Genomic DNA, 27861 nt, shown 5'->3' on the forward strand with positions numbered 1-27861 from the left:
TTAGTTTTTGTAATATTTTTTTTTATTAACATTTTTTAATGATTGTGGTTTTTGTTTTTTTTTTGTGTGCCTTCATTAATTTTGTGGCCTTATTTGTTGCGTGTCTGCATAGTGTCTCATCATACCGCTACTTTGATGGCTCATGCCACTTTCTGCCATGCCGCTGCGGTTAGGTCTCCCCTCTGCCGGCCGTCAAGCTACATAAATGCATTCACGCACATTTCTGCGGTTCGTTGATTTTCGGTTGTCGTTGTGTTGCCTTTGTTATTTTTGTTGTTATCTTTTTTTTGCTGTATTAGTTGTTGCTTGTATTGTAATAAATCATATTTGGAGTTTCGTTCAAAAATTCAATATAGTGAAGTAATTTTTTAGTTGTGTGTGACATCAGGATGTTTTGTCACCTGCAAATGATTTATAGACCCTGAAATATGCGCTGGCTAATTTGTAACAGGTGTGATTGCTGTGAGGTGATAGTGTTGTTGTAGTATATTATTGTATACTTTTGAATTCTACAGTCTAAAATTCATAATGGAATTTCTTGGTGTTTCTGAATTTGAGGTAGAAGATATGGCTTGCCTTAGACTAGTCACTACTGGATGTTGTTTTTAGGTTCTATTTATTCTAATCTTTAGTTTTAGATCCCAGGGTTTATAGAAGTGTGTTCCAGACGTTGGCTTAAAGAACATTTAGTTCTCAAAATATACTTGTTTCGGAGTTGCAATTTCTATGGATTTTGATCTCAAGATCTCCGACTTGACAACTACTATAAATCTAAAAACGTGTGTCTCAAGTATGATTTGTACTATTTGCTCATGAATTCGTCGCTAACAGTTGGCGCTCTCTATTTTTTTCGAACTAGAATTCCAAAAAAGCAGTTTCCTATAGAAGCCGAGCAAACATTTCAGCTTTTCAGAAGTATAAATTTATCATTTCAAAACTTGCACATGAGTTTTTATACCACATCGGAAAAAATTCTTTACAAACTTCTTGGATTGAAGAAGTTTTTCGTCTGCTTTGGTAACAATCCTTGGATATGATTTCAAATTTAATTCGTGGTGATGGGGTTCCGTGAAAAATAAAAAGTTAGAAAACAATCCTAAGCTCCATAAATATTGGGAACACTATTGGATAGTCTACTGCTCTTCATTTCAACTCCTTGTGTTCTATTGCTCAGATTTATATATTTTTATGGGCGTGTACAGACACTCACCCACAAAACACCTTCAAACTGCTATTTTTGTGAGACAAAATGGGGCCAACTACACTACGCGCTCTTCTACTTGAAAGTTTTGCCAGTTATGTTCAACATATATTTATTATACCACCGGTTTACGAAAAAGAGTATATAGCTGCAATCTCACTGAGTCAAAGTAATTTTACGGAAACTATGAAAAAATGTGTATTCACTAAAATGACATTATAAAAGCAAAAAAATGTAATTCCTGCATGCAAACAGCAATATTTTGTCCCTACAACCTCTGGCGAAAATAAAAATTCCTGGTACTGGCAAATGCTAAAAGCTAACTTGAAACAAAGGCAAACTTTTATTTTGTGCGAATAGACCTTCGTGCCTGCAATAAGTTAGCAACATTTGTGAATCCTTGCATGTTTATGCCAATTCCTATTTTTGGTTATGATTTTTTTTGCGATAATATTTTTTTTTATTTATTTCATTGTTCATTTTTTGCCATTTGCGAAATTACTGTTCTTAATTTTGATTTTCTTGCCTTCTACCGTTTGCCATTTCATAGTTTGCATTTGACGAACTTTGTTCACGAAAAAGGTCAAACACCTTTTCCGTGTTTCCAGCGTATAACTTTAAATGAATTAAGTGATTTGTGTGAGGTGGAATTTTTTGTATATTTTGGGCTCTTGTCACATAGTAATGCATGCCTTTATAATGTATTATTTGTAGTTTTTGTTTTAGATATATTTAATGTTTTTATTGGTTATTGCTAACGAGTTGAGTTTATTAATTTTGCATTCAATAGTCGAGTCAGATAAACTCAGTCATAAAACCCTTACTGAGACCTATTTAACTATTTATGGTATTTTTTGAAAGTATTGCGAAAGCGAAATATTCTCTTCTTCAGAAGCACATAACTCAGCTTTGAAGTCGATATAATCTACTGTAACTCCCAGTGCCACTTCTTATGACAGCCAGTGGTAAATTGTACTCACCAGCTTAATGAAATTCTAACTCGACCATTTTATTGACTTCAAGGAAGTCAGTGATTTTGAATGATGTGTTGCAAATAAAAGCAGGCTCCTGCGGTAGATATCTTCTTGAAGAAACAAGAGATATTTCGTGTCGAGCAAACTCAGTAGAGCAAACGTAAGCTAATCCAATAATTGCTGGTATCTTTCAATTTCCAACTACTCCGAAAGAGCTTTGGTCATCCATAATCATAAATATCGAGATTGTTCAGTGTGATTTTCTAAGTCCTTCAGAAAACATTTTTAACCGGGTCAGGTATACTTTTCGCACTCGCCTACAAATAAAATGGAGTATACTATCCAATTTTAGCAATGGCAGTTTCATATGTTTCTATTACTGTAAAATCATACATTTGAATCATCATCTATTCGTTATACGAGTATTTATTGTCTGAATATTTAAGATCAGTATAAGCTTCAAATACGTATGGAATCGATGCGAAATACATATGTTTCGCTTTAAAAAAAAAATGCAACAGCTTAGTCCCGAGCTGATAACCGTTTGGTCCAAATCCAGGGTACGTTAAGAGGTTACATGAGTTTACCCGGGTAAAAAACAAACTTTTTCAAAAACTTGTTTCTCGTATAAATAATGAAATATTTTATTACAATTCTTTATTGTTACAAACGTACACTATTAACAAAGAATTTCTGAAATTTTTGAAAAAAAAAAAAAAAATGTTTTTCAAGTCGGCTATTGAAACGCTATTTCCGGAGATGCTTCGGAAAAAAGATGCCACCGCGTTGGTAGGATAACTCTTTACAGGATCATGTTAAGTGAAAAACTACGTGTTTTAGTTAAAACCTTAACTTAGAACTTGGACGAAGGAGAAAATACTGACAATTGGATTTTTCGCAGACATTTTTACAAAAGCATGATCATTTCTGTGAAAATTTCGCAACTTTTGGTTTTTCAAATAGTTGTAATCGCAAAAATAATCCTTCGTTTACGGCCGATAGCCCATGATGCTAGTGCTGCGTATTTTCTTAGTTTGTATAATAATTGTATTATTATGTAAGTTTTATAAAATAAAAAAAATAAAAATAAATCCTTCGTTTAAGACTTTAAAAATTGAATCTCTATTTCAAATTTCATGAAGATCGGTTGAGTAGTTCTAGCAAAATCTTGCCAACCGACTTCAAAAACACATTTTCGAGAAAAACGCGTCTAAAGACAGCGCACTTAGCCTAGCGAGTCTCGAGCACACGTGTTCTCAATCTCCGAAAATATTACTCGGATCAACTTGAAAATTTAGGACACTATTCTAAAGGTGTTGTAGAATTTAATAAGACAATAAAAAAAAATTGAATTTTTAAAACCCTTGTAAACCCATAAGTTTGCCACGAAGTTTATAACATCTAGAAATAAACGTCGGAATTCCTATAAAAAACTATATGTAAATGACCAGCGTGCCGAGCTGAGTTGATTCAGCCATGTGCGTCTGTCTGTATGTCCGTCCAGCTGTGTGATATAGAGTTTTGCACATGTCCTTTTCATCCTAAGAAGCTGGTTATTTGTCGATACCGCCAATATCGGCCCACTGGTCCATGGAAAACTTTTTTATTTAATAAGATATCTTCCCGAAATTTCCCAAATGTTATCCTAAGGAGCAACGCTACAATTTCCGAAGATATTGTTCAGATCAGATCACCATATTATATAGTTTACAAGCTTTTCGATCCAAACCAAGTTCTTGTATGAACAATTTTTCATTGCTCAAGATATCTTATTGAAATTTGGTATAAATTATTCACTAGCACTACAATAGCCGAACATAATTTTTCAGATCGTTCGGATTTCTATATGATATAGCTGTCATACAAACTATGCGATCAAAACCAATATAAAGAACTTCCTAAAGTTTCTTTGTAGTATTATTCAATAAATTTGATTTTTTTATAATACAAAGAAAAAAATTTTTTCTATAATTCTTTATTTATAAAAAACTTTAATTGTTTCACAAATAAACTACAATGTTTTTTTATACCTTCAACTCATTCAACTACTCCGCTTAGCACAAAGCGAACAAATACCCGCATAAATTAAAGCCGTAAGAAATTTATGTACTCCCGTACAAAGGCTTACATGACGACTTTGTCGCGTGCCAAGCTGCGCGTATAATCCCGCTTGCTTTCAAGTCAACTTCCCTACATTTCGAAATGCTTTGAATTCTTCCGTACTTTTACTGCGATTTTTGCAGCCGATTTGTGGCACGTTAATCCAAATCGTACGACGTCGGTCGGTGCAAAGCATGTCATTGATGTACCACGGCGATAATGCTATAAAAAGTGTACGCATGCACTGCAGTAGGGAGGTGAAGCGAAGAAAACACAACAAAGTTACAATTATTGACCGAGTGAGTGCCACGAAACACGCGGCTAACACTGTAGAACCGAGTAGATTTCCACTTCACGATTTCGTTTATACGATTTGATTGCATTGATCGCATTACGCAACGCGCGCACACACATACATACATTTGTACGTGCATGTAGGTACTTTGTGGCAACTTTAACGGCAGGTGTTTAACCCTTATTGGTTGCTACATACTGCGCCACTACTGCCATTTCACTAACCACTTCTTCGCTCTGCGCGTTTAACGTCAATTGCCGAGCGCGTAAATACGCCGCCGACGGCAGTCCATAACAAAAGTGCACGATGAGGTTCATGCGGCACTGCTTGGCTGGCTATTTGCTGCTACCATTATTGTTGGCTTTGTTGCCAGCGGCGCTGCTGCCACTTTACGAGCGTCAAGCGGCGTGACATTTGGTGTGAGGCATTTGTTTTGCCTCGATGGTGCCCTCCTTTGTTTGGTTCTTAGTTCGCTGCGTCAAAATACTGCACATTTAACCCCGTCAATTTCAATTTCGTTTATTGCATTCATTTTCGATTTATCGCCGACATTCGCTCGTATTGACATTCATTGATGTCGCTGATATGTTTATGTGTATATATGTGCGTGTATGTGTTTGTTGTTAATATTCCCATTGCGCTTTTTCATAAATTTACCAACACTTCATGCCCAGCACTATGTTGCAACACTGTGTTGTATACACTGTGTCGTTTGTTTGCTTTGCAAAACATCAATAATTTTATTTGAGTTCGACTATTGCTCTAATTCAAACAAATACAATCAATTTACATATTTACGAGTAAATATATTTGTCTAATAAACATTGCCATGACAGCGATTAAACGTATATCCGATTTCAATAATAGAAATGAAGTCGTTTTGTGGCACAACCGCAGATATTGGACTTGGCTGGCATAATTGGAATTACTACTGTTTAATGTTTGTGTTCGACAATTTCGGCATTTAAAATAAATATAAACGCTAAAATTTGCATTCCTGCAAAAGCAGCGTTAACGTAAACTTTGAAAAATTTCAAGTAAATTTTTAAGTATGCCACCTTGAATTGAAAATACCATTTTACAAATAAAAAAACAAAAAAAAAAAAAAAAAATACCATATCATAAATAAAAATAGACAACAAAAATCAACATTTTCTAGCATAAAATTTATTACGAATGCTAACCTAAATTCCTCTGCTGGCATTTCGTGCTAAAGCGTCTCTCAGTTGTTGCCATAAATGATTGAAAAAAAATTGAAAACCAATTGTTAAAGCTTGCCGGCTCTCAAAACAATTTGTAAGGCATGTTTATCCCTTCCGCCTTTCCGTTTAATAAAACAGTTTTCTTTAAATATTTCCCATAAAATCATTTGTAAAAAACAATTAATTTTCTGCTCCCTTGGGTGGCAACAGCTGTGGGAATATTTCATCTTGCGCCAATCGCAATGCTCTCCTCCTCGGCTACATCTTAATTAAATACTCTGCTGAGTCAACTTTGTATGTGCTTCATTTCATTTATAGCTCAAATCATTTAATTTTATCCGCTACTCTACCGCAAAGTGATTAATTTAGGCTTGTGAAAGCATTACAAAAAAATCGGTTTGGTTGTAATGGCATGTATTAAATTTGTTTTGAGATTTCTTAATCCAAGTGCTGAGATCGGAATTTATTCACATTTCAATATGTTTTCCAATAGGTAATTGAGTTGATTTAGTCATGACTGTCCTTTAGTTTTTGAGATATCGATTTGAAATTTTGCACATGTCTTCTTCTCCTCAAGAAGCTGCTTATTTGTCTGAACCGCAGATATTGGACGACACTATAGCATAACAGACGTATTCGAAATAATAGAAACAACCGAATTATTAATAGAAATCCATGGATAAAGTATTTGCAAAAGTATATTATTTAAACTTTTTTTCGACAAACATTTGGGCATAGTTAGAGTTTGTTTTTTGCAAAATTTGGTTATCATATGCTCGTTAAAAAAATGTTTACGGCATGTTTTGTTGCTTTGAACCGTACACAATCTGTTCTAAAAGACATACACAATCTGTTCTAAAAAATCCGCACAAAATATTAATAGTAATACAAAGATTATTTATTATATAGAGAAAAGTACACGACTGCCCTTAAATTCAGTTTTAAGTTGTTATTCCACGATTTTTAATTATTTTGCTACATCTGGATGCAAAGATTCTACATGAGCGCGGCATCTAGAGAGGATTATATTTTCCAAAGCATTTTCTTGCTGCTTGTCCATAATCTTATTATGTTATTGAAAGACCCACCGCAATGGTATGACCCCTTTAAGTTATAATAAGGTGCTCCAGATAGTTATTAACATAACCATAGCTTCTGAGATCCTTTCCATAGGCCTAACACCACTCCAAGAAAAATATCCTCTCAACATCGGCCACCACGGCTTATAGGGTTACATGGGCCAACTTTTTTTCAAACAAACCTCGAGCTCACAAGTTCTCAAGACCGTATCTACGAAACTATTACTCGGTTCAACAAAATTGTAGACAATATTCTAGAGGTGTTGTAGAATTTAATAAGACTATAAAAATTTCGATATTTTTGAAACCGTAAACCCATGTATTGACTTGCTGATTAGGGAATCATCTGAAATATTATTTTTTCTTACTAGAGTTGAAATTAACAATTTTTGTTACATCAGCGTTATAGAATCTTCTGGCAAACTGATAAAGATTCGTTTACAAAATTTCTAGCAAATTCGACTTGCCGGTTTAGTTGAACGACTTTCAGTAGAGGTACTCATTTGAACCACTATAGCAATCTAGAAACTTTTTTTTCACCTTTTTATGCAAAAAGAAATGCACCTGTGATTAGTATTATAGCTTCGGTGCAGACGGATTTTCTCGTTTTGTTTGTAGACCGTTTCCACCACAGTTAATTTTACGTAACAGAAAGAGATTGTGATTTTTATATGGTCAAAATCTGCCAACTCTGCAGTATTATTATAAATTTTTTCTATAGGACTCGTAGTTTCGCAGGAAATCGACATAAATCATGCCTAACCCTTAAACCTCAACCTCCGACCTCAAATCGTTTGTAAAATATTTTTCCCTTAAGTTTGTTATTTTGTCTTTCGTTCTCGATCGGTATCAATCAGTATATGCTGTTATGACTTAAATTTTTTTTAATCATTTTTAAAGACTTATAAGTAATATTTTCCTTCGCCTCAATAAAAACACGCGACCGAAGCATATCTGAAGACATCAAGAATTGTCAAGGGAAAAATTTGATAAATTTATTTGGGAATTTTTTTGTCCATACAACAATAATAACACTCTGGTCCATGAAGTGTTCATTTTTATTTAAGAAAATATCTATTTTACAGAAGTTTTTTTTTTTAATGCAACTTCCCTGGCCAACTTTTTCCCTTCATTCGATGCTTTTTTATAGAAAACTTCACATGTTTATAATATTTTTGTTTTTTTTATAAAATTAAACTATTCATATTTCTTCATTCGAAGAAATTAATATCCAATTTTTTAATTTTTTTTGTAATCCAATTTTTTCCGCTCATTTGATGATTTTCTGTTTTTAAAAAAAGTCAACTATTTATAATATATTTTTTCAACCCAAATATGCTTCATACGTCCATTTGCCGGTATATAATAAAATTAGTAATTTGTTAACAAAAAAAAAAAAAAAACTAAAATCCATTTAAATCAATTCGACTACAAACTAAACTAACTTACTAACAATTCGAATAAAAACTATTTTGTATTTATTTTTTTTTGTTTTCAAACACGCACCTGTCACTCGCACAAATAGCTTTATTTTTACTTGATTAATGCAATTTTGAAACGCAATCCTTCCACACATACAAAGACACATACATATATATATCAATTGCAGTAAGTAAAACAATAACTTGTGTGGCGCTGCAAATACAGTCAATAACATACAACGCGAAACAACTTTAACCATACCAAAAGGGGAGACAGACAGAAAATTGAGTGGAAAAATTGAACGGAAATATTTCTTATGAATGATGAAGGCAAAAGGGCCAATATGTATAGTTATTGTTGTTGTTGCTATAATTCATAACGACCAACACGCAGACAGAGAGACAGACAGAACCACATACACTCACCAGCATATGAAAAAAGTAATGTACCAAGTTCTTCTGTTTCTTGTGTGCATACATATACAACAACAAAACAACAATAATAATAACATTCATAACTCTATATTGCTATTCGTTTTATGGCTTGCTGCCTTGCTGTTGCTTGCTTGCTAGTTATTTTAAACCACTACTCCACTTTCAGCCCCACACACAACTTGACTTCACTCTTCATTCCTGCTTCCTCTCTGCTATCTGCTCTACCGTCTGGACTTGACTTACACCATATATGGCTGTGGCATTTCGAGCATCTCGTATGTGTCTTTAAGTCCAACTTGATTATTTTATTCTTTCACATTTCTCATTGCTTCTCCTACATTGGTGGATATATCTACTCACTGTAGATTCTTCAAAAGCCGTCTTTATCGTCTGCATAACTGTGTAAATATACTAGTATTTTTACCCTGACGTTGAATGAATTGTTACTACTTGTTTGTAGCGCTTTTATTGCTAAGAAATTCTACTTTCCAGGTGGTGCAAGCCCGCAGCAGCGCCTCAACCCAAACACAACCATAGCTTGAACTTCCAACTGCGTGCTGTCGGCGCCGCCGTTACCATCGCTGCCGCAGTCCAAACCACTGGATAACAAGTATATTTTTGCTGCATATTTTAGTTGTTGCTGTTATTGCTGTACTCCTATGGCATTCTACACTGCACTTCACTCAACTGTGGGTTACATTCTTTGATGCTCTTCGAAAGCACATCAACTTTATTATTGTTGCTTGTTTGTCCGACTTCGACACAAACTCGATGCTACCCCCATGCCCCTAATATTGTTTCGACTTACCACAGCATTTGTTGTTTGTAGCAATGTAGACGTGGTAATAATCATATCAATGCGTTGCTTAAACCATTGTGCTACAAATGAGCACCAACTTGTTTTTAGTAAACCACGCGTCTTGTGTTGCAGCCAAAGCGCTTTGCTGGCAGCATGGTATTAGTTAGCCAACTTAGCTGTGCTACTAGCTGCGCTTATCTTTACGTTACATTCGTGTTCTATGGCGGTTAACCGAAGCGTTCCCAATTGTCCGCAGGGGAAAAGAATTAGTCCAATAATATGGCAGTTACCGTTTAAACCCCATAATGATGGGCACGAACTAAACTGGCAACCGTGCTGTTAACGTCGTGTGCCACAGTTGAACCGTATTGAATTTTCTCCAACCTTTCGATTCGAGCGTTATGATCTGTGGGTACTGAAGTGGAACGACTTTTGTTTAGTTCAGATTTTGCCACTGGAAAACTATTTCATTTTGAATAATTAACCGGAATAGATTTCTAAATCAAAGTAGCAGTAATATTTCATTATCTTGCTAGGCACCTCTTCGTTTTCTTGTCGCTTTATTAAAATAATCTGGGGTCGATTGCGTCAAATGTGTGGAATTTTCCGAATTTTTTGACTTATTTGAGCTTATAGTGAAGATCACTATTCTTCGAAGTTGTTGTTGTTATAGAGGCAAAAAACCTGAAGAAATGGTGCCGAGTTGACAGTCCTTGGCCAATTAAAAATCCGCGTCCCTTCTGTTTACTTAGACCCGAGTGTCGTGTGAACGGCTTCTTGGTTACGCACCTTGACTTCTAAAATTCGTAGATATTTAAATTTTACGCATATTGCCTATATTTTTTATGGAAACTTTCTTATCTTCCAGCTAAGACCAGGTCGAAAATAAGTATTCTTTTACTGCCGATCGCCTTAAGACATATCTTCCGTTTACGCTAGATTTTACATGGCTAACACCTTATTCCAGTTTTAGTCTCAGTACAACTTAGCATACATTAGCTTGTAGACAGGTTTTCCTGTCTATATAAAAGCGATAAGTTTGTTTTCGTTTTTCTAGATCAAAACCACATCTTCAAAAGTAAAATCATATCTCACTACATTGGCTAAGCCACGAATTCTCTTCTAAAATAATATTATTAGACATTTCTATATGCTTAGGGTTGAACCCGGAAGTTCCAGAGTTCCTTTGCGTTTTAGCTGTTGGAGAGGATATATTTTACAAGCACCTTTCTTTTAGAACCACATTTTTTCAGCTTAAGGTGGCGGTAGATGTACTATTATGACGTACAGCCTCTTTTAGGAAGGTAAGCATTCACTCCAACAACATAGCGGTAATACTAGAGCTGATTTCGCTAACAGTGCGCTGAAAGCTAGCCAATAAGTGTCTCTCTTCTCATTAGACATACCATCAAGCTGCATCGTCATCAGACTCGTGTGTGTGCTTGGTTACATATAACGGAATCATTGGCAACTGCAATCCTCGCAAAACTCACATTAGAATATCACTCTGTTAGATCTCTATTGACATCTTTTGTTTTAGCATGTATAAGGTTCAGGATGACGTTCCGCCCTTGTAAGGATGCAAAACCCTTTTGGTTTAGAGTAGCACAACGCAATAGATTATGCGAACTACTTGGTTTTAGCAAAGTTCATTTTGCTGCAATAGTAAAGGTTCAGACTAGGTATTGTCCAATTGCCTATTCAGCCCGTAAAGTTGAAAATCCAGTTGGCGGTTGTCAAAGTTGTATGAAGGAAGTTGGTTTGGAAGCTTTCCAAGCACTTTCTTCTCCATTGTCCAGCATTTGCAAGACTGAGAATGAAACATTTCTTCAATCTTATCTTCGGCGAACAGGAGACTTAGCCGACATTGACCTTGACATTGATCGTCTCAACCAGTTTGTGATAGGTTCAAAGCGCTTTGTCGATTTCTAAGGAATTTGTGAACAATTTTATAGGAGTTTTAGGTAATCATTGTTCGAATCAAGTTTTCTTAAAATAATTCCTCAATAGTTCTAATTAAGATTTTTTTATGGATCCCAAAACATTGTATACACATGTTTTATGAGCGATTATTAAAACAAAAATTTTATGCCAAACCGGAATTTGAAAATAATCTCTTTGATACCAAAAATGTTTCCACATTTCAAAGAATTTAAAACACATAAAAATTCTTTAGGGTATGTAAGGCTGGAAAACCACTACATAAAAAGTCAGTTAACAAAAACAACAACAACCATATCAAAAATACAACAATGTGAGCGGCGGCTGCCACAATTGTGGCAGCTGATTAGTGAGTGCAGCGCAACAGACCTCTTAATAATACACCACAAATACACATATACACATGTATGTGTGTATGATTGGACAACACGGTATATTGGCCTGTTGCGCATGCGCAGCAACCCATTCGAGTCAGCCCCTGTGATTAACACGGCAAGGCGAACAGTATAGCGCGGTCAGAAGTGGCCGCAAACAAACAATAAGATCGTACGCCTGTCGGCTCATGTCCACTGCTTAGTTCTAATAGCGAACCCGAATGCGCACACCAGATGCACATTAAAAGTGGAATGAGCAGCAAATCGGAAAGTGGAAAAAGAAATATGAAACATTTCATTACATGTGACGGCACAGACACAAAGGAAATTAGTTATAAGAACGTACACACACACACACATGTAGCTCAAGACCTGTCCACACAAAGGCACACAAGGTGTTTGACACACAACCGACGTCCGCGACATATGGTCCGAACAGTCAGTACTCACCATGGTTGCTTAGCGGTCGAGGCAGGGGTAATCCAATGGAATGCTGAAAAATTGGGCGGCATAGTAATTTACTTAATCAGGATTCGACAACTGCAACAAAAATGAAACATTTTTCGGTATCTTTATAAGAATTCTACATGCATGTCGCATTTTATCTACTGCCACGTATTTACCTGCGCTTGGCTTTGCTTTTGAGAGACGCAGAAGATGCATGATGGATGGACCATCGCAACGGCAATCTAACTTAAAGATGCTGATATGATTTGGGCGACGATTTATTTGCGCTGCCAAGTGTGGTGTAAATAAAAGGTAGTGCGAGCGTGTACAACAACTACAAACAAAAATTGCACCTTTTCCAATTACTCTCTGCTATACCTTTCTCCATGTGCCGAAGAAGATGGTTGTCGCTGGTGGCCCTCATTCATCCGGTTGGCATGCAATGATACGGAAATGCAATTGAAATGAGTTGATAGATAAGTAGAGAGGTCTTCGGGCCTTTCTTCTTGTTTTTTTTTTTTTTTTTGTATCACACATACACTGTATTTGTTTGCGGCGTAAGGTTTCGTGGTTCGACAGCTGCTGGCGCGTTTCAGGTGACAGGAGCCTAAGCAGCATTGTAGGTGATAAATGAAAACTGAGATCATTTGCGAAGGGACACACAAAAAAGGCGTACGAAAACACATGAGTATACACATACACACAGGAAGAAAGGAAAGAAAAACAAGCGAAGCGCGGCACTGGCAATGCAACGGAAGGAATTCCGAGTGGAAAAGTACAGACAAATCGTAGATTGAAGAAAAACACAGAATTGTAAAGAATTCTCCAGAAATTGCTGTTTAAGTTGCAGACTAGCATCAATTGTCGGAAACCTGCTCTCCACCAGCTAATGTCTGTTAAATTCTCGCTCGCTAGTGTATTTGTAAAAAAAAAAAACAATATTTATTTTACTTTGCTTGGGTACATAGAAGAGGAGCAGCAGATGTAAGAGGAATTCTATACATTTGTATACAGTAAGGAAAAATAAGGAAGTGAGTGATTGTTGGTTGGCCTACTTTGCTGTGTCGCGCAACATTTTGTGATCTCTAGTGGCAGCATGTTTAATTATGGCTGTCACTGTGTCTTTTTTGCATTTGGTCAATATTTCATGTGTCGAATATTTGTTGTGCGATTTTCCGGAGTATCAAAGTAAAGTGTTAATTCCTTATACTAAAGTGTGTGTGAAAGTACTAGTGAGTAAATGTGACAACGCTATGTGTTCTCAATTACCTACAGTACCTACCTGTACATGTTAATGGAACGCTTATATTCAGGGGAGTTGTCGGAATCAGAATTAAAACCGATCAAAAAGAGCAGTAGGTGTCGTGAATTCAGATATTATTGCTTTGATATTCAAAACAGAATTTTTATCGGTTTTGGGTGTCACAGAAACCAATTTGATCGGTTTTGCTGTCAGAAACAAATCAAGAAGATAGTCGCACACAGATTTGAAATGTAAGTTAAGAAATCAAGTTATTTTATTGTTACGAATTAATTTACCTTTATTACATAAGAATAAAACAAGAAATGTCTTAATTATTGAGTTTCGGATAAAAAAAATGCGGATGTTTAAGAGGGGGTGCACGCCTTAGAGGCTTAAAAAATCGATTTTTTGAAGGTTTTTTTGGGAGAGAAATAAGTAATTGATTAAATGGAAATTTCTATGGTTAATAGTTATATATTTAAACCTCATCCGCAAATTTCTTTAATACAAAATTTTTTACATTTTGCCTTTGTGAAGCAACTGTCAGATGCTTCTCGCACGTGCATATGTCAGACGGCGGGCAGGATGCAGGTCGAGATTTCTACCCGAAACAAAAAATTCAAAGAGATTAATATTATTCAAATTAAACTGAAAATTTCAAAAAAAAAGTAAAATTATAAAACTTTTTAAAATTAAAAAAAAAAATGATTTTGGTCTAAAGAAATTTTACTCTAAATATATATTCAAACTTAACCTTTCTCAGTTTTTTTTTTTTGTTCAGTTTGTATGACAGTTTATTCTATAGTGATCCGATATCAGCCGTTCCTGCAAAGCAGTTTCTAAGTGAGAAAATGACGGTCTAAGTTCAATATCGCAATAACTGAGGGACTAGTTCGCAGACGGACATGGCTAAATCGACTCAGCATGTTGATTTTTTTTATTTATATTAGGATTTTGCCTATAGTTTGGTCTCATTGACTTCCGCTCCGGAACCACGAATTTTTAACTTTTTATGTCCTAATCCAAAGGACCCGATTGTTTCTTTTTTTTTTTTTACGTTTGACATAGTTCAGTGATTTAGTTGACGTGTCCTGGATAGTGACTCTGTATGACAATCAATGTTTCTTCATAGATTCTTAAAAGTAATATACTGATAAATTACTATGTTAAAACCATTAGATCCTCTACATCTTTTCTATTGTCTTCATTTGACAGTATTCAATTCAAGAATGAAAAACACAAATATGTACTTTTAGGCACCGGCTAACCCAATTAACCACCCGTCATTAGAAAATACGTAAAGATGTGTCAAGTAACAGTTATAAAGTGCTAAGCGAAGATTTTTCACTTGAAAAATTAAAGAATTTTTCTTAAGCACCGCGTGTAAGCCATTTTTGCAACGGTATTTTAGCAATATGCATAGAACTACAAAAGGTGATATCATGGATGGTGGTCAACTTGCAGTGCCAAATGACCACACACGCATCCGAGCTGATGGTGAAAAGCGGTTAACAAGAAAACAGCAGGACAACAGGCGCTAACATTTGCTTAACGCTTAGAGCGTAAAATTTTTTCACCCAAACATAAAAAATTCCGAAAATTTATATATTACCTCTGTGCACTGCAATTTTTCATGTACAAACTGTCTGGCCTACCGAAATTTATCGTCTCTTTATTTGCTTCCCTTGCCTATGTCTTGTGCTTGTCCTTAAAAATTTACACATAAAGCATAACATATGGATGCGCATTGAACCAGTTTCGGTGCTATCAAGGTAGAAAGACATGTTGGTGTGTGGCTTTGTATGCGTGTGACTGAACCCGCATATTCCTCTGATTAGTTATTATGTGTCGAGACGGTCGGGTCACAGTGTAAGCGCATAAATTTTACGTTTCAGACATTAAGCACGTTCCACTTTTCGGCGCAGAGAAGCAAAGAAGCCAGTCATCAAACATATATATGAAGAAAAAGAAATGCCGGAAAAAAATTTATTTTGGCCAAACACACAAAAAAGGATATGCTCTCGCACCGACGAAATTAAACTGAAAAAGTTGCAAGCCAACGAAGATGTTTGCGTTACGCTGCGTTGGCGTGACTTAGAACGTGAGCGAGTCAAAAGCATCATGCGGTGGACAGCGCGGACGGACGCTTCGCAGATAACATAGTGACAACAGTCTGAGACTTTTTTCTTTTCTGAATTGTTTTTTTCTTTTTTTTTTTGATTCTTTTTGTTTAGTTGCTGGCTTCTTCCACACACTTGCCATACATTGCTTGCTTACAGAAGTGTCCTTTTGCTGTCCGCCGCTCTCTCCCTCTACGCGCCTTATTTTTGGAGTTATGCCAACATATTTGTCCATTTTTAATTATTTACATTTTTTTGTTGCTATCTACCGTTTTTGCCCAAGGAAGTAGAAATTTTTATTGGCCTGACCTACAGCGCCTGCTGGTGGCCGAAACAGCTAGCAATTGCATTCTTCTTATCGCTTCTTCGATTAATGTTAATTTTCTTACTGTTTCACCCGAGGAGTCGAGTCAGCCAGCCAGTACTTGGGATGACGCCATATGGGCAGAAGGACAGCGCGTCTTCAGCACTCATTCTATAGCGCTCACTTGTTTCATTTGCTTAACAACTGTGTTGTTGCGCGTTAACCTGCTGGCTGTCTGGCTGACCAAGCGGTGGCTCGGTTTCGTTTGGCTTGACTTGACTTGGCTTGGCTTGTTACCGAGGCAGTGAGTGCTGTTGTCGCTATGCTCCAGTGGCTTTGTGGCCATCAGCAACATTCTTTCAACTCGCCACTGTACTCTGCTGTCACGAGCGTATTTTATTTATTTCATTTCTTGTTGTTGCAATGACGTTACTTGTATTTGAACTGGCCTTTCGTAATTGGTTTTAGTGCCTAAGTGCAATATTTCTACGTCTTAGACGGACAGCAGGCAGTCAGTTGTTCTGAATGAACGTGTAGTGTAGCTATGGTGAAAAAGTGAATACCTTCATTATTATTTTCTTTCTTTATTGTTTTACATAGAGGCCACATTTTCTGCGGACCTTTGCTCCACTTTAAATTAAATTCGTTGTTGCGCAAAACAAGAAACCATTCAAATAAAATAGTTTCCAAAAAATATAAATATCTTAATATGTGGAAGCTAATAGGGCGAGAAATGCTTGAAAATTGTTAGACATAAATGAAATTACAAGTACTGTAAGAGTGAAGAAACCAGATAGCACTGATCTTTTGAGTTTACCCAAGGCCTTAAACGATTCGATTCGATCAAGCAGGTTGAACAGTTTTTATTGGTAGTTAGGTAGGTAGGAGTATAGTCCTCTTGTCTTTCGGGCTCAATTAGCACTGGCTGTGCCATTTTGATGCACTATTCGTAGGCCTTTTTATATTTGCGTTCACGTTTCACTCTCCAAACCATTTTCAGGTTCCGATGAAGCTACTTACAGTCCGTTATGCTTTTAGTATAAATCCATTCAAGGTTTGGTGCTTGATGGATTCCAAGTGTTCTGTGTCGGATCTGTGATAGGGCTGGACGTTCACAGAGAAAGTGGAAAGTTGTTTCTTTGTTTCCTGTTATTTCACAGCTGGCGGCGGGTACTGCGTCGAACACTCTCAGAGCTGGAATGTTTTCGTCCATTAAGACGTTATGACCTAGCTATTTCTTAATTCGCTGTACTTTGTCAATGTCGTCGTATATCTTGTACAGCTCATCGTTGTATCGACTGCAGTATTTTCCGTTGACAATGCGGGAATTACCATAAATCTTACGCAGAATTTTTCTCTCGAAAACTCGGAACACCGACTCATCAGATGTTGTCATTGTTTGGCCTTTGTTACTTCTCAGTTGCCTTATCAGTCCACACTAGCACCGGTTGGCAAGAGTTATTCTGCATTGGATTTCGAGTATGATGTTGTTGTTGGTTCCAAGATATACGAAATTGTCTACGGCTTCGAAGTTATGACTACCAACAGTGACGTGAGAGCCACGTCGCGAGTGCGACGACTCTTTGTTTGATGACAGAGATATTGCGAAGTAAATTTGGTTAACTATGGTTTAATAAGTGGGTGGAGCTAGAACAAACTTTTTTATTTAACGTATAATTGCATGCTTCTTGAAAGCGATTTGAAAAAAATTTGTGTTGAAAACTTAAAATTAGCTAATAGGAACTAGCGTTTCTAAGAATTCATGCAATCAAGTTTTAGCGCACTTCTCTAAAGGATTGGCCTGGCGAAGCAAGCCCATAAACTTAAAACGGGATGTGAGTTATAAACTACCATTACTATTTGACTTTGCTTAGACTAGTCAGTCAGCAGTCAGCAACAAAGCAGTACTTTCTTCTCCAACAACAATTGGAATATTTATGTATATTTTCCAACGCTTTCTCTCGCCATTAAATTGCTACACTTTTCGAAGCTTTTTTCACAAGCACTTCCAGTGCATTCCGGCTATTAAAAGCCATTTGCAGTTTCAAGGATTTGTTTGTGGAGCGGCCGCCCATAAAAGCGTCTGGATTATGTAATTAAATTTGCAAGCTTTTTTTCTGCGCAATAAAACGTAGTCACTTTCGGTCGTATTGTGTTTCCATGTTTCTGTAATGTTTCCTTTTTTTTTTTTTGCACAGCAGACATTTATTGCCTTGGCTTGCAGCGAAGTTTATTAGTTTTCACAATAACTATGCATTTTCCGTTGTTTTCCTTTTTTCCCCGGCCTCTTCAAATACTTGCACTTTGAATTTTAGCAACTTGCTGGAAGCCATGTACACGTCCTTTTGATGTAGAACCCATGCAGCGTTTTAATTTGCACTACCGTCTGTGCGCCACATGAGGCGCTCCTCTCCACTGTGCTAGTGCCCTAACGCCGCCATTAATACTTCAAAGCATATTTATTTCTTTTCCTTTTTTTTTAACATGCGCGTAATTTTATTTCGGTTGCCCACAATGCATTTGGAATTTATTTAATTTTCCCTCCCAAAGTGCAAGTTGATTAAATTAAAGGCAATGTTGCATGTGGCACTGTATGGCACTTGCGCTGCATAATTTTCATCTAACATGCCTTTTCCTTGAAAAGTGATTTTTCTCATACTCGCATTTATACAATTTCTTTGCACCTTTTTAAATGAAAGCGAAATGCCTTGAATTAATTTTGGTTCCAACAGTTCATTTTCACTTGATTATCATGTCGCGTGTTATCGATCTTTTTTCGTGGCAATCATGCCATGCGCCGTTAAAGCATTTCTCTCATTATATTCGTAAGTCACCTTACGGCTGTCAAACATATTTTAGCCTTATATAAAATTTATAATTTATCATCATTGAAATACTGCCGCATTTATCGGTTAATGTGAGCTTTTCAGTTTGTTAATATTTTTTGCAGATGATGACGTATCAACAATTTTTTTTGTAGTCGAGTTCACAAATTTTTCGAATACGAAATCTTTGATATTCTGCCTTTGAGAAGCAATTGCCCGATGCACCTCGCATGTGCATTTGTCAGACGACGGACAGGATAAAGGTTGCAATGTCTATCGGAAGCAAAAAACTCAAAGAGAATCATATTTTTTAATAATTTATCTTCTAGTTAATCTACAAAATTCCCAAAAAAAAGTTCAAAGTTAAATTTTTTTTTTTTAATTGAAAAAAAGTGTAAAGTAAAATTTTTTTTTATTGAAAAAAAAAAAAGTGGTTTTTGGCTAAAAAAAATTATACTTTGTGTTCAAACTTGACTTTTCATAGTTTTTTTTTTAGTTTAGATGATAATTTAATGTCAGAGGTTATAAACTTTGCCCCTATTCCATACGACGTTTAGTTTTTTTCTATCCTGTGCCCGCCTATTAAAAAAATCGTAAAAATGAAAAACCGAGAAATCGTGTCAAAGTTCTAGCTTCGAAAATATTTCGAATTCCCATCTATAACTCTGGGGATATATTCTTAGACTATTTTTAAACAGATTTAAGCAAAAAAAAAAAAATCGATTTTTTGAAGCGTCTAAAGCAGGCTCCCCCTTAAATTGAAATTTTGATATCGGCAGTTGCGAAAAATGAGCAGCTTCTTGTAGAAAGAAGGACGTCTGCGAAATTTCCTGTCGATACCTCAAAAACTAAGGGACGGGGTCAGGGACGTAAAGTCTGCCAGACCACTGCAGAAATTGCAACTGATGTACTTCCCCGAAGTGCGGTTTCTTTTAGGGAGTTATATATCCACTCTGATAGCAGAAAAGCTATAAAGGCCTAGAGCTCGATAGCGGTAGTCGGCTACTTCCATATAAAACCTGTTTAGGTGCCCGGCCACAGCGGAAATGTTGGAAATTGTAGAGCCGATGAGATTGCAAAGAAAGCATCCCTACCCAAATTCCACCAAGATGGGATCGAGAAGGATTCTTCTGTCTTCGAACACTCTGGAGCTGGTTTTGTGAGATTCGCGCGTGCTGAGAAAGCGTTGGTCAGCGACCAGCACTTGTTATGTTGCCCTTCTGAGCACTTAGCAAGGCTCACATCGCCGCAATGATTGTCGTAAAGAATTTAGAGGACTCAATTTGTGAAAGTGGCAATGGGAAAGATGAAGTGGAAACATTATAACACTTTCTCCTCCACTTTCGTAAGGCTAAGGTTAAAGCATCTACGATGTCATACATTTTAGAAACCCGATGAAAAGGCTGAAATTGATATTAGCCGTCTCAATAAATGTGTGGCAAGGCGATATGCGATTCTCTTTTTGATCCATAGCTCGGAACAGCGTCTATAGTAGTTCGAGTGGGATTATGGCGTCACGAGAGATAAGCTTATTCACCTAACCAACTTAACCTTAGGGTCTAAATCGCAGCCAGATGAACATGACTAAATCGATTCAGTTCGTCACGCAATATATATATTTACCTAACCTACAAGTGAGATCCCTTTTAGAATCGATCTCTTAACCTAACCTAACCTACAGTAATCCTACCTGTACTAGTTAATGTTACTGCGAAACCGTTGTGTTGCCATTTTACCAATAAAAATTTCAAATCTTCTATTGGTCATTGAGCTGGCTACTTACAACTTCGTTAATAGGCTCCTCTTCGCACTTCATGTCATTCTCATACATTTTCAAGCATTATCAAAATTGAAATTAAATTCTCGCAACCAAAAAAAAACTTGCTTTTAATGCCGCCGCCACTACAAAACCCCAACTAACACCCAAATCCAATCATCATAATGGATTAAAAGTTTGCCAACGCCCCAAATCCTCTCATGGCACCCACCTACCTGCCGCCCATTACTTTTCCAATACTTTTCGCAAACTTCGTTCAACTCCGCGGTTGGCTCGGCTTTCACGTTGATTTGCGTGCGAGTCGAACGTCTGGCACATTCTTGTCAGCGAGTCGCCGCCCCTACCCTGACATGACGGTAATGATAAAGAGCAACCAGTGCCAGCGAGTGGACGGATGGACAGCCGGACGGACGGACAAATGTACGAGTATGTACGTTATGGTTCATAAATTTCCGACTGCAATGCCGCTGAAGCACGACGACGGTGATGACGACGACTACGACGACTTCGCTGGAGTTCATTACGGTGCTGCTGAAGAAGCGGTGTAGCGAATGACGAACGGTTGGTGGAAAAACATCTGCTGCCGCTGTTGCCACGGATGTTTTTCTTTATTGTTTTTGCTATTTTCGTTGTTTATGTTTTACAAGTACTCACTGGCGTAGTGGTTGTTATTATTATTGCTTACCCGCTGTTGTTGCTTAGACTGCTGTGTACAAACTCACTTGCTCTTGTTTTTATTATTATTATTGTTGTTGTGGTTTTACATGTTGTTGTATATTTTTTTGTTAGTGTTAGTTGTCTACCGGTGGTTCTTGTTGTTGTTGTTGTTACACGCTGTCTGCCTGTTGCCTGCTGCTGTTTTGAACTCATTTCATTAGGTTTGTTCGACTCGGCTGTTGCGCAGGCGCACAAGTAGCAAACTAAAAATACCTACAACACAAATATACATTTATATTATATATATACATACGTACGTGTATGACGAATATTTTTATGTTGCACCATCACCTTGTTCTTGTAGTTCATTCAGTTTTATTTAAAAAAAATAATATTTTTTCCATTTCGGCTCTCATTTTTTTGACTGTCTAACTGCTCGCTGGTTGCGTCTTCGGCGTTGGAAGCGTCGTTCGTTGCCTTTTTAATTTAGTTCGAAATGCCACATAGCGTTTGTATTTTTCTTCTTGTTGTTCTTGTTGTACATTTCAAATTTCGGTAGTTCCTTTATGTACTCGCTAACTCCGGCTTCCATGCGCTGCCGTCGTTATGCTCTCCATATTTCCACTTTAAAGCGTGTCATATGTTTGTTGTGCTGCTCGAATTCGCTTGTGTGTGTTTGTTGTGCGTTTTTGACAGGTGGGACCTTTGCTTTACTTCGTTCGTACCTTATGCCGCATGCGCTTTGTATTTCATGCCTCAGTTTTTTTCCACTCGCTGCATAAGCAAATACACTACTTTCATATGCACTTCCCTGTTCACGAAAAATATTTTTAAAAATTAAAACAAAAAAAAAAATAGATTTTTTCGTATACGAATCACATTGCATTGCTTGACGGCAGTTGGTGCCTCGGCAAATTTGCTATGAATTTTTAACTAACCTTACCGGGATTGGTTGGTTGTTTGTTGTCGGCAAGCTGGCATCCTTGCTTCACAGGCTCCTTACACATGCTCGATGAAATGATCTTACCTCTCCTATGGTACAGTACTGCCGCCTCCAGATCGGGTCATTGTACTTTTCCCTTGAATTTTTATTCCTACATTCCATTCCACTTCGGTTTACTGCGCATACAAATGTAATTCCGAAATTTAAGCTATATTCGAGCACGCGCCAATGCTACATTATTAGCAAAGAGTTTAGTTATTACTATGAATACTCACTTTGCAAGGGTTTTTGCTAGTTTTGAGTTTTTTCGGTAGATCTATGTATAGCACGACTAAATTTCAGTGCCTCTGTGGCATCGAGATAGTCCTATTTAACAACTGGATTAACTGGACTGGTCATAAGTCTTAGATATAATTTATTATTATTTGTTCCGCATCTATGCGACTTTATTCGGTAGTTCGCTTATTGACAAAGAAATAAATGACAGAACTTAAGCCTGGTTCCTATATATGGTAGAAGGTTTTGTGTCATGCTAAACGAGGGCGGATTGCGCAGGGGTACTCGACACATCAGCTAAACTTTCACATCTATACGGATGTTTCAAAAACGTCTAACGAAATGGGCGCCGGACGAATCACGTTGAAACGGAATGCCTTAGTGCAGCGTCGCCAATATTAGGTGGAATGAGGTATAAGGTAAACACGCAAGTTTTCTACTCACACGGTATCGAAAAAACTACTATGACTACGGCCAAGTCACAGGTCGCAACTTACTGGCAACGCATGCGAGCAGTAAGGGCATTATTAAGGATGTCACATGTAGCAAGTGCTGGAAAGTAGGCAGGAGAGAGACGTAGAACTCGTCTTAGATATCTAGGAGTCTCCAATATTATCCTAAGTATTTGCAACATACAAGCCTGTCTTAATTTTATAAAGACTAGAGAAGGATCTAACGTCCAGGTTGAGTTACAAATAGCGGACCTGATATTATAAATTTACATTTCTGTCTAGCTTTTAGTGAAAGGTTAGAAGTAAATATTATCATATGGACCCCTTCGGACTTTTGAAGATTTTACCGTAAAAAGTTGTTTTTTCTTAAAAAACAAAAAAATAGTTTCGTAAATGATATATGTTTTGTTATAGAATATACTTTACTTCTAAGCATAATTCGTATACATATCCTTTCAAACTCCACTAACTCATACCCTCTATATATTTCTTTACAGCTTGAAACATTTGTAAAACAAAAAACTAATGTGCAAAACAAAACAAAATGTGCTACATAAGTCCTGTCTCTTATACACATCTAGATGTGTATAAGAGACAGCTCATACCCTCTATATATTTCTTTACAGCTTGAAACATTTGTAAAACAAAAAACTAATGTGCAAAACAAAACAAAATGTGCTACATAAGTCACTGTAAACGGAAAACATTACTACTCGTAAATTCAAGTGGCAAACTCTAATACCACCTGAAGAAAACCCAAAAAAATATTGCTTTCAAAAATCTAACCTCTAAAACAAACCTACTAAAGCCTAAGAACTAAAAAGTTAGACGATGTCGACGAAATTCTCAGCGCATCCCGACTTGGCGATCGAGCAACTGCAACGAGCCGAGTTGACGGCGCGTCAAAATTCAAATAAATCGCACGCACATCATAGGCGGCAGCACTCGGCGGGAGCGGGCACTACGAGTGGCTCTAATACGCCCACTAAGTCAGCGAAAAATGCTGCGAAGCAACTCAATTCCAACAGCGCCGCAACTGAGCAGACCAACTTCAGTAGCACCTCACGAGCTGCTGAGCCCCATGAGGCGCATTTCAACGACGCCTTTCCACGCCTAACGCCTGTGCGAACCTACAGCACAACAACAAGCAGCCGCACACAGCAACAACATGTGGATGCATTGGATAATAAATTCGCCTATAACGCGGATGGTGTCGATGTGAATACGATGGTTTTGGCCTATATCGATGATATCGATCTCAATTGTGACGATGAAGATGACGATGTTTACATAACGAATGCAAACAATAGATCGAGCAACACCAAAGACTGTGTAGACTGTACGCCGTCCACGACATTACGGTGGTCAGCGGCCGCTGCAGCACAAGCAGCTACCGCACAAGAGCAAGCCGAGCATGTTAGGTCGGTGGATGAGCCGGATTACTTGCAACATCGCTTCAAGCAAACGACGGACAACTGCAATAGCCGGCATCCACAGTTGCACCGACACAGTGTTGATTATTACACCGCCGACCCGCGTGCCTCACCCATACACGCCATCAGCGATGGTTGTGCCAGTGGTGTAAGTAGTGCTTTCAGTTCACCATCAGCCAGCACAGTATCCTCGCCACTCTCAACGCCGACAAGACTTGCGCCACACTATCTACAACAAAACCAAAATCAACCAAATAGCAGTAATTGCTGTCAAAAATCGCTCGTCAGCGGTTGTTGTGGTGGCAGCAGCGGCAGCGGCGTCGTCGGCACAAGTGACAGTAATAAAGCTTGCAAGCATCAACATCACCATACACAGCAACTCCATCATCAGCATCACAAACACACAATGACATCATCTACATCGTTAAAGTCCACATCTAAGGCAGCGGCGGCGGCCGCGGCAGCAGCAGCAGCTGCGGCGGCATCGTCATCGTCGTCAAACGGATGTAAAAAGTCACAGAAATACGATCCCCGACTACTAGGGCCGTCACGATATCGTCAACTATTGCCAGTTGTGCTATGCATTCTGTCGTTCGCGATCGTTTTTAGCATATTAATTGTTTACATGGATACGACAGGTGAGTTCTATAGATTCTTTTAAACACATTTAACTATAAATTAAATATTTAAGGTGTCTTATTTTCTATTCATCTTTCTATATATACTATAATATATTTTTCTCTTAAGCGCCAGCAATTCCTTTCCTTCGTCCACTGCCATTTATTTGACTTTGCAGACATTTGGTTGTGGCGCCTTACTTGTTGTCGCTTCCTGATGTTTTATTTGTCTTATAATTTGATACCTTAGCCATGTGTCTAATCTTGACTTTCTTACCTGGATGCTGACATATTTTATAATTGTAGTTCTACTTTTTATCACGGTTGCTTCGCTTACCGGAAGCAAACACCGGCGCTTATTCGACGTCAAGCCGGCGAGCACACTTTTGCGGTTAAATAACAGGTTGTTGATAAAAAACAATAAGAAAATACCAAATACCACGGTGTTAGTATGGAATTAGATCCGAATGAAGAACAACTGTCATTGTTTCAATTTGTTACAAACAAAGAAATTCAAAATTTACATTTGTTTATCCTATTTCAATGTCCAAAAATTTTATATGTTCTTAGTTGATTCTAGCTTGCGATTTGCGCAAAGGACCTTAAGTCTTCCGTAGAATCTTTCTTTCGATATCTCGTAACGCCGACTCATCAGATGTTGTGACCGTCCGTGCGATGAGTAACTTTTAGAATGTGGTCTTTGTAGTGACGCGGGAGCCAAGTCGTGAATGCGACATCTGTTTGTTTCATGACCCGATATATTTCATCATCGTATCGTTGTCAACAGCTTTTGGTATTGCTCAACGTCAGTTTCCACAACCGTATTAGTTTTGTTGGAATACCAGACATAGCGGCATAAAGACAGCTCCTGGATAGTGTGTCGATCCTCTTTTCAGGGTATTTTCCAAGATTTTGGTATGGTAAATATTAGGTTAGTTATTGATTTTCCAGGCCTGAAGCCAGACTGATAAATTCCAATCAGTTTGTTGACGGTGGGCTTTAATCTGTCGCACAGTACGTACGCTAGAGCATTATGGGCGAAGATGAGGAGGCTTATCCCATGGTAGTTGGGCAGATTGTGGGGTTCCCGTTTTTGATGATTTGGCAGGGCACACTTACATATGTATATCAATCGTCATGCTTTCGTTCGACCATATTTTACAAAGAAACTGATGCATGCTTCTTACCAGTTCTTCGCCGCCGCGCTTGAATAGCTCGGCTGGCATTTCATTGGCTCCCCCCGCTTTGCAGTCCTTCAGGCGGGTAATTGCTTTTAGAGCTTCTTCCTGGTCGGGTAATTAAACGTCTACTTCATCGTCATCGATTGGGGGATAGGATTCACCATCGCCTGGCGTTATGCTTTCACTGCCATTCAGCAGACTGGATAAGTATTTCCTCCATAATTTCAGGTTGCTCTGCGCATCAGTCACTAGATCTCCACTGGGGATTCTATAAAAAAACCTCTGGTACGAAAATATTTAATTAATGACAGGGTTTTGATTTCTATAATAACCGATTGTGTTAGAAGCGAAATTGTGTGAACATTTTTCTCTCATTAGTATTTATTTACGCTAATTCACCAATAGAACTCCTTGGTTCCAATCCCTAAAAAGCGGTCGCCCCTCGGTTGGAGAAATAAACTATGTAGTGAATTTTCGCACAGAAAAAACTTCACATAAGACCGATTAGTACTTCGGAATGGCATTTTTTGGTTATAGGAAAGCTGAGCCAAATGAAGTTCGCCAAGTTTTGTTGATATGACAGTTTTACAGTTCTTAGCCTACGTTAATTCCGGTAACATATTATTAATTTCGTGGCTGAAGATCCCTCAGTTAGATCCGGTTAATTTTGCTGTAGTTAAAACTCAGGTAATTCCGGTTTTGCGGAATCAGCTGTCAAGGTGCTTGTTTCCAGACTAACTACAAATAGAGTTAGATCGTCTAAAAACCGATCTTCAGAAAGAAACTTGCAAAGTATCTGTTGATGTTGTAGTAGCGGCAAAATTTTGCCAAGTTGAAAATCCTTGCCCGGATAAAAATCCAAATTTTGGTCTTTGCTATCAATTCAGCTTATTTTTTTATATGTATCTTTTTAACTTTTGTAAAATATATTATTTATATATTAGACTTTATTAAATTTTAACTCTGAATGTTTGCGACTTCCTTTGTGAATATTCTTGTTCAATAGTGATAGCAACTAGACACTCCGAAAAATGTTTAGTGATAATTGTTTTCATTTTACATAAATACCACACTAATGACACCGGTCCTTGGTGAAACTCGTTACTCCCACCTGACAGCAAAACACCAACGTGTTAATAGCCTTCCTAACTAAGTAATTATGTGAGTGGCAAAAAGAAGCAGCAACAAAACAGCGAAATAATGACATTACAAGCAAATTAGAAAAGAGCGAACAAAAAAAAAAATCCAAACTTCAAGAGAAATCCAAAAAAGCAAAGTAAGCTAAGACAGTAAGTAAATATTGACACTCGCCAAACGTTGAGTAGACATTTGCATTTGCCTTGCGTCAACTATATACGTTGCCACCTACCACCATTCCGCGCCGTGTAATGAGCGATTATGTGCATTATTACTTCGTAAACTGAAAGAAAAAAAGAAAAACATAAAAAACTCGAACTCTCAAACAAATTTGCATTGCTTTGCCACAATTGAGAATTCTGCAAGCAGCCGACGATGCCGCCGAATTGCACCGCGGCCCTGCGAAGAAGTGTTTGGTCGTCTCGGTGCACCGCTGCCGTGTGCTGTGGTTAGTGAAACTGCCGGTTGGCAACAAAGCGTCGATGAATGAATTGGACGAGTGAACGACGGACGGATGGACGGATGGACGGACTGGGGCGCAGTTCGCGGTGTCAATCCGGCAACAGCTGGATAATCGCCGGTCGCTCTGTCGGCGCATACACAATGTCTGTCTATGAAGCATATGCTT

The 27861-nt window shown here is 37.7% G+C and overlaps 1 protein-coding gene across 1 annotated transcript in view; it reads left to right on the top strand.

Moving 5' to 3' along the window:
• LOC108972274 (protein Star) overlaps positions 1 to 27861 on the top strand; it is an 85838-nt gene that overhangs the window by 28698 nt on the left and 29279 nt on the right. Inside the window, exon 2 of the mRNA XM_018938822.1 lies at positions 23492 to 24936. Coding sequence (XP_018794367.1) covers positions 23697 to 24936 — 1240 coding nt within the window. The 5' untranslated portion in view covers positions 23492 to 23696. The remainder of the gene's footprint in view (positions 1 to 23491; positions 24937 to 27861) is intronic.

Source organism: Bactrocera latifrons, unplaced genomic scaffold, assembly GCF_001853355.1.
Source record: "Bactrocera latifrons isolate USDA-ARS-PBARC rearing strain unplaced genomic scaffold, ASM185335v1 scaffold_39, whole genome shotgun sequence".
Taxonomy (NCBI): domain Eukaryota; kingdom Metazoa; phylum Arthropoda; class Insecta; order Diptera; family Tephritidae; genus Bactrocera; species Bactrocera latifrons.